This window comes from Schistosoma mansoni, chromosome 7, assembly GCF_000237925.1.
Source record: "Schistosoma mansoni strain Puerto Rico chromosome 7, complete genome".
Taxonomy (NCBI): Eukaryota; Metazoa; Platyhelminthes; class Trematoda; order Strigeidida; family Schistosomatidae; genus Schistosoma; species Schistosoma mansoni.
This window is the reverse complement of record NC_031501.1, coordinates 2,701,393-2,710,213: the sequence shown is the minus strand read 5'-3', so window position 1 is coordinate 2,710,213 and position 8,821 is coordinate 2,701,393. Positions and strand designations below refer to the sequence as shown.

The following is an 8,821-nucleotide window of genomic DNA, read 5'->3' as shown; positions in this document are numbered from 1 at the left end:
TCAAACAATTCTTGTGAATTCTAAAATGTGATGAAGAAAAACGTTACTAAATCTAGGAAACTTGTTTTGCACAACAAGGTACTTGAAGCTGAACTTACGGTAATATCCTTGAACACGGAAGACTGTACCTATAGATAATGCAAAAACAGTAATCACTTTAAAGCCGCACATACGTGTTCTTTGTTCCGTCGATGACGCTTCTGTACTTTGTCTCTCATGTCGTGGAAATAACTTTGCGTAGCCATGTCATATAGTTTCGCAAGGTCTTTCTCGTTGACAGATGACGACAGGAATCGATTAGTCAGTGCACCTGAAGTTTAAAAACCTTATTTATCTTAAGCAAAGATGGATAGTGGCTAGCAGTGGAATCAAGGACAAAGCGCGTTTCGTCCTACTTGGGACTCGTCAGCTGGATGTACCTGCATCTCAGAGTTGATGTTCACTCTGGGACTCGAACCCAGTACCCTCGCTTCAAACGCCATCGCGTTATCCACTCGGCCACTGAGTCCTGATAGCCACTTGAAGCAAGGGTACTGGCGATGCGATTGCATTGCTATGATAGCACTCATAATTACCCAGAAGTCAACGTTTTAATCAAGGGGTGATTATTTCAACAGCTTGACAACTAGAGAAGTTTGTTAAATTTGCCGTCATGTAGATGGTTGTGTTGCTGATTGATTTTGTTTCAGTTAAATAACTCAAACCCCTGGAATACATACTTGAATTCCAATATGCGTTGTTTAGTTTTTATAATTCGATAGTATCAGAGACTCACAGAATTTGTTCACAGAAACGAAGTACCTGAAATTGTATGTCGTTGTGGAGTTGATTTGAGTTAAATATCTGGGCATAAAAAACACAACCTAGGCGTAGGATTTTACAACGAACATCGTCATTATTAACAACTTTTGTAGTTGACTACTGATCAAGAGTTGATTATAATCTACACTGAACTTTGAGAACATAGCAGTTTACCAAAGTTTCGAGTATAAGCAATTAACCTAGATTTTCAAAATTCACCATTTATTATCCTAGATACTTTGATCCTGTTGAGTTTATTGCAAATTTGAGATATTTGAATATCATATGTCACTTTGAGAAAGTCAAATTCCGAATAGCTAAAAGGCCTTTCTTTTTACTTATTCTTTTATCGGTGATTATAAAGTGAACTATTTGAAGTATTATGAAGGCTATATTAGTTTTCATCAGATTATTTCCTAAAATTAAATGTGAAGACTCAAGTTAATAAAGATGTGATATTTTTAACCCACTATGATCAGTAGCAGGAAAAAGAACCGAAAATAAAATGTAGTAATGATGACCTGAAAAATGCGGTTTTTCGAGTTTGTTACGGTGTGATGACTTGAAGTATGTGAATTATAGTATGAACAAGTAGTTCCAGCAATAACGCAATTTTATCAAGAAGTATTAGATGAACACGAACGAATGTACTGTATTTGGAATTCAAAATCAAAACAGTCATCAATACAAGGTAATCATTGTTTCATCCAAACACCACATCCTCCACAGCTCAAATTGGAGTGTAAATGACTGTAATCGATAGTACGTCTTCTTCTTAAGTTCATCCTACGTCTGTCCGACAGTGTATTAGATGTAGACTCTGTATCATCTAAAATGCACTCGTTAGTAATAGAATTAACGGCCGAAATTTGAACAGACTCACCTGATTCCTGGAATTGCATACAATCACCATGTTGTTTGTGTAGTGAAACCACTGGTATTTAGAATTTGCATCATAGACTTTCCAACACTATCCTCCGCCATGAAATAATACTGGGTCCTTACCTCGCAATCTCATAAGCAATTTGACGTCCCCAATTTGCATTATCTTCTCAAAACTCACGCTTCAATTACTGTGAGTATTTGGGGATACACACTGATATATAAGTTGAAGTGTTCCATCATGTGACTTTGACTTGCATAAAAAATTATGATACATATTTTTTGTCATTCATATTAGAATACAGATAAATATGCGTTGATTTGTGTAATTAACACATGTGATTCATTTAGGCTTGATTCACCTGCGAAACAATCGAATGGAAAACATGCATCTGCCTCATACTGATTAGGATAATCTTGGACTTGATTTGGATTCTCTGCCAGTGCAAACTCCATATCTGGGCAAACCGATCCTCTGATTGTTTCGGAAAAAACTTGCTATTCCCTCTGATTCATAACACCACTGACTAGGGATCCTATTCAAAAAACATTGTTTGTGAGAATGTCCAACATCTGATACAATAACATCAGAAATGTGACTAGAATTCGACTCATTCGGAACATATTTGTCGCATTCATTAGGAAAATCACTAAAGATAAATTAATTGTGAGGAACTCTGACACTTGATATGATATCAGAGTTTGATTTTTCTGAAATAATTTCCTCAAATTTATTAATAGTTTCATTAGACAATAATGGATCATTAAGAAAATCAGCATCTACCAAAACTGAATCCGGTTTTCGATCATTATTTGATTCGTTCAACATATTTTCTTCAAATTTGTAAGAAATTTCATCAAAAATATGTGAACCATTAAGACAAACCATATCTGATACAATAACAGGAGAAATCTGATAGGAAGTTGGTTGATTAGAAACTCCTGCCCCACAATAATTCTAGGTTTCGTTCAACTGTGGACTGTTATGTGACGTTATACCGCTTCCACAAGTCTTGGATAAAGATAAGTAATCATTAGGAACACCCACTTTAGCATTAGTTTCAGCGAAATGAACCATGGTATTACAAACTGACTGAATGTGTCCAGTTTTACCACATTTAAAGCATTTAGAATTACGAAATACACATGAATTACATGGGTGAAACTTTCCATAGAACAAGCATTTACCAAACTTGTGCTCATCTTGGTGAACTGTTTCACAATTTAATGAATTGTTATCTGAATAACCTTCATTACGTATTGAACTGTGACGACATAGTAAAGTAGTGGAATTCCTGATGTTCTGGCCTCATTTCATCGAATTTTTCTCCTTGACCGCATTCGAAATTTGTATGCTTCACATGGTCCAACAGTAGTTCCTTGAGAGTAAAATCAGCTTGTATGGAAATTCCAAAGCCCTTATTAAGCTGCATGCTTCTATTCCGATGAATGTAAGGAGATTGGCCATCTTCCTTGGTCATACCCAGGTTTCAAACCTCTCCATGTAATCCTCAAAAGCATTAAAATCTGAATGTATATCCAACCGTTCCATCACAGGCTCCATCGCGACGCCAATGTGATGATTCGAAGTATTTGAGTTATGGTATGAACTAGTAATTCCAGCAACAACGCAATTTTGTCAAGAAGTATTAGATGAACACGAACAAATGTACTGTATTTGGAATTCAAAATCAAAACAGTCATCAATACAAGGGAATCGTTGGTTCATTCAAACACCACATACGGCCCCAATCACTTTGGTATACCTTCTTTTGAAAGTAACTCATGTTCCTTAATTTGAGATTGACAGGATATCTAAACGCTCTGATAGTGTAAACTAGTGTTAATTGTTCGAGTCACTTGAGTATTTGCAGCAAACTTAGTGAAAAAAGAAAGTCTACGTTCATTGTAAACACCTTAATGCGCATAGTAATGTTTCGAAACGTTTTTTGAACTCATCACTCCACATTGACAAGCATCTTTTTGTACCACTTCTGTATTCTCACTTTCCATCACAATGCCTTCTCTTGTGATTGCACTCCTAAATAGATGAGACTGACATAGTCGTTACCTAATCTCGTTGTCTCTTTTCTCATTTGGTACCAGATATTATGGCTAATATCTTCCCTCCAACTGATCCACGAGTTGAAAACTGGCCACTAATGAAAGATCCAACACCTGTTTTCGTCACTGTTCTACTGTATCTAGTCTTTGTTCTTTGGTTGGGTCCAAAAATTATGAAAAAGCACCAGACACCATTTAACCTACGGCCACTTATGATTGTGTACAACATTTCCTTAGTTCTGCTTTCGAGTTGGCTAGTATACGAATTCGCCGTTTCAGGATGGCTTACAGGATATTCTCTTGGTTGTCAAAGTGTTGATTATTCGAGAAGACCAATTGCTATGCGTATGGCCTCTACTTGCTGGTTTTTCTTCTTTTCCAAAATAATTGAATTATTTGATACCGTATTGTTTATCCTTCGAAAGAAATTTGAGTTAGTTAGCTTTCTTCATGTTTTTCATCATGCAATCATGCCTATTTCATGGTGGTACGGTGTAAAGTATGTCCCAGGTGAGCACTATTCATTTTCTTAGCTTCCATTGTAATTTTTCACATAATGTAGTTCCTACGAAATCTATATCGTGTGATTTAAGATTATCTGTTGTTTGATCCGCCTTAAGCTTGACTTGGAGGCATTCATTTTTAAAAGAAATACATTCTGGTTATACAATGCCTATATAACACTGACGATTAAACTAATATGCATTTCTTAAAACTTATTCACCATATAACAAGAAAACCTATTATTTTTCTTTTCAGGTGGTCTAGGAACTTTTCATGCATTTTTAAATTGTATCGTTCACGCCTTTATGTATACTTACTATGGTTTGGCCTCAGCTGGACCTCGTTTTCAAAAGTATATATGGTGGAAAAAGTAGGTTTTCAACATATAATGGGGGATATATTGTCCACAACATTTTGATTATTTGTTATTATAACATTGCCTATCAGAAATCTTACTTCAACTCGTATATTTCGAGGATGTGAACCGTTCCTTTACAGAAATGCTGAATACCTAGTTTTCAGACCAATGTCTCATATTCAATTTACCATACATTTCTTAAACAATTAAATCGGTTACCCAACTATAATTTCTCGCGCAAAGGAGGTTACTGTGGTACATATGCGGCAGATCAGCGCTTTTGAATTACTCGATATAAACCTTTTTCCTAATTCTTGACTAAAACGTCATTGATTTTATGTGTTATCTCAGTGGCAGTAAACTCATTGCTACTATCACTTAGGGTCTATAACAATCAATGTTGACTGTCGGACCCACATGTGCCATCCATCATACGTTTGCCAACAAAATGTACAGACGCTGATGTATTCAGTGCCTACAGAAGTAGAGATCGTAATGAAAGACTTGAAATGTTGGGCGCATGACCTCAGGATTAGAAAAAGAAGTATTGTCTGCTATGACTGATTCGTTTGACCATTTGCGTTTAACAATTTGAATCAGAGTATTTTTTGATATTTCCATCTGTAATGTAGTAGCAATGGTTAATTATTTCCTGTCTTCATATTTTTGCATTTTAAACAGATACTTAACTGGAGCTCAAATAACCCAATTCATCATTGTTACTTTTCACTCAACATATACATTGACTATTACCGATTGTAATTACCCAAGAGTTTTCAATTATTGGATCTTGGTATCAGCATTGGTTTTTCTTATTTTATTTTCCAAATTCTATTACGAAGTAAGTATATATGGTGTGAGTTCTCTGAATTAGATGAATTATTTGTGGAGCTTTCATCGTTTTGTTCTGGACATCGTCAGAGCTTACTTCATGGTGAAGTGTCATTTTTTAGTTATTCCTCCAGCCGTATACCGGTATGCCCTGGTGGCCTTGTTTGCCATTGGCTATCATCCCAGATTTTCTTGTCATTGTGCTCAAGTTGACCATCTTGTTTCGTCAACCTCTGACTATTTATTCATTTACTTATGTTCAATGTAGAACCCTGCAAAAATACACATGTATTCAAGCTGCCATACAACACCATCAGAACGAGGTTTTATCATCAAGAGTAGTAGAAGTAATAACAGTATCTGTGGTAGTAGGAAGGAGCAACCACTAATTGCAGTTGTCATGAGGATACCAATTAGATAGCCTCACTTACCTATATGGCTAAGTCAAGTTGTCAATGATTTCATGAACTCATCTCACGTTTTGTTCTGGACACCCTACATTTCTTCACGTCTAGATGGGCTTCCACAATATATGTCCTAACTACCTCTCAACGAACGTTTACTACCTCTAATCGATTCATCCTCTTTACATAGTACTTTGTATGTATCCTCAGTATTACTTGATGGTCTCGACATAGACGATCAATTCCTCGAAGATAGCCGTGATTGGGTGCTATTATTCTACGAAAATTCTTTGTTCTTAATAGTTTTATTTCTTATCCATAAAGTAGAACCAAACGAACTGCTGCCCATCTAAATCATCCTTCGGTTTGTAGATAGATATCCTGTCTACGTGACAAGTAATTTAATTTAACAGACCTAAACCAGATTTCAGTATTTGTATCGAAGTTTTGTCAGACACCAACACACAAAGTCTGATGAGACTCCCAAGATGAATGAAGTGATCAGCACGCTCAACTACTTCACTCTCTCTCGTTAGTTTTGGGATTGACACAGACTAATCCTTAAATAAGATTTCTCATTTGTAGTGGAAGGAGTGCATCCGAAGTACGTTTGCACTGTTACTTAGGGTGGTCAGAAGAATGGATTTTGTCAGCATCTTCACCAAACAGGATTTTACCATCTGTTCATTCTAAACAAGCAAGTGAGTCTCCTGTTAGAAGGCTGACCCGTTGAAAGTCAGCTGGTTGGAGTGTTATTTTGAGAAGAATTTCTATGATGATAATAAATAAAAATGAGAAAATTGAACAACCTTGACGATTACCAAATAAGGTTGATAATTCGACTGAAAGTTACCCGTAAGCTCTAACATGACCGATAGTGTTCGAGTAGAGAGCCTGTACAAGGCTGATGTACGTCTATGATAAGCCTTTTACAGGCAGACACAGTCAAATAACCTCACAGAAAACAATTGACTGCTGCCCTTAAGGCCAAAAAGTAAAATTACTTTGGAACTTCACGAAATATATCTATGTTCCATTGCCTGACGAAGGGTGAATATTTGGTCTGTTCTTTCACACCCATATATGAAACTGGGCTGCCTTTTTAGGATTCGCTCTTCATGACGTCTAGTTCAGCTTCGAATTAATATTGAAGCCGATTTTTAGGTAATATACTGATCAAATTATTTCATCTATGATTGTTATGAAAGTAGATTTCTCCTTACTTATAAACCAGGACCACCGGTTCTCGAAACCAGTCAGATTGGATTGCGTCTAATTCCTCGGGACCACCAAGATCAATTATATCGATCTGCAAATAATCATTGTTGAAATGATAAACATTCTGTATCCTAAATCTGTGTTGCACTGGTCTACAATTTTTACCCAATACGTCTCAGATTTAAATTGCAATCGATTTAACTTAAAACTATATTATTAGATAACGGAATTATGAAAATTCACGCATTTTCATGGTTTATTTCACGGATCGACTTCAGTTAGACAGATACCACAAACCAGGGAGTACTAAATAAACTATCTCATACTGGTTTGTGACTTCTCACTAGTCTTCATTCAGTATCCCACCATGAAAATCAAATCCAAGACCTTCAAATCTCACAATGAGCTCCTTACTTTCAGACCACTTAACTAACATCTAATTGTTTGGATTTCCAACTTAAATCAATTCATATTATTACCTATTCAACTACCAATGGTATTTATAGGTAATTGACAATGACACTTGACTCCACTTGACCAGGTATGATCAGGATCAACACAGTGTTTGTCTGTGTGTGTTCATAATGTATATAATAAAAATGTAATCGCGTTAACGAAGATTTTTTAATCGTAACAATATTTTCTTTAATTTCTCACTCTTTCCCTAATTTAGGCCTACAAAAAACCAGTTCCTTTGGTAAACGGATTAACAGTTGATGGTAAATACGACAAGAAAACTCATTAAATTACCTTGTCAGTGTTTGTTTTTCCAACATCTGATAGAACTCAACAATTCCCTAGTGATGATGACAATCGTTATAGTTGCATAGATAGGAATCTGTTGTTTTCACCAGTTCATTTTTCATGCCTGTTTGCCAAGATAAACGAATTCCTTCTTCATGATCTATTCCGAAATACCTTGTATCACCTTCTTTTACCGTTTTGAATGTAGGATTCTATTTTGTGAAATATACATCATTCATCTTATGATTTTATATACGCACACACACAAATCCATACAAATGATTATACATCCATCTACATGTTTTTGTTACGAACGTTCTGTTCTAATTGTATAGTAACATTGTTCTTTCATGGTGAATTGATAATGGTTATTTGATAATTTATTTTATTACATCAAATAAATTATTATAATTGATGGATTAAAAGCGTTACATAATAATTTATCATATTTCGTTGGTGCCCAACAATGAAAGTCATGAGTTCGAAACTCAGATGCGGACATTGCTGAAAGGTCACAAACCAGAATAAAATGGTCGTTCAGCACTTCCAAGTTTCTAATCATTGTCTAAATTAGATCGATTAGTCATTAATATGAGAGCAATGATGTGTTTGTAAAGCACCTATAAGATGAGAATATTATAGATCCAGAATCATCCAAGTTACCTTCAAAATAAAGAGGAAGGTTATCACTATGAATGTTATCCACTGCTATCCACCCACCAATCATAACAACGAGGACGATGAAGATCAATTTTTTGAGAGGGTGCAATCAATCATAGCGAAGTGTCCAATAAACGAACTGACAATCTTGATGGGAGACGTAAAAGCAAAGGTCGCAATGAAGATACTGTGAGACGACATGTAGTGTTATAAAGGAACGAGAATGGTGAGAGATTTACAAATTTATGTCCCTTGAACAAAATAGTCATGGATGGCACAATATTCTACCACGAATACACCCATGTAACTTGTGTATGTGTTCGTGGTAGAATATTGTGCTACCCATGACTATTTT

General features: G+C 35.7%; 1 protein-coding gene and 1 non-coding gene across 3 annotated transcripts in view; one reads left to right on the top strand and one right to left on the bottom strand.

Annotated features, from left to right (window-relative positions):
• Positions 1–438: 438 nt before the first annotated feature.
• Positions 439–504, bottom strand: Smp_tRNA_00429_Gln_TTG.1.1. The gene has a single exon. It is a non-coding gene (tRNA).
• Positions 505–3,783: 3,279 nt separating this feature from the next.
• The window catches only part of Smp_010770.1, a gene marked incomplete at both ends in the record, with an annotated part of 10,974 nt that continues 5,936 nt past the window's right edge, over positions 3,784–8,821 (top strand). The window contains 2 exons of one of the 2 annotated variants that reach the window (XM_018798612.1): positions 3,784–4,257; positions 4,507–4,621. In XM_018798612.1, the coding sequence (XP_018653536.1) occupies positions 3,795–4,257; positions 4,507–4,621 (578 nt within the window). The remainder of the gene's footprint in view (positions 4,258–4,506; positions 4,622–8,821) is intronic. The other variant, XM_018798611.1, reaches the window with a different exon arrangement.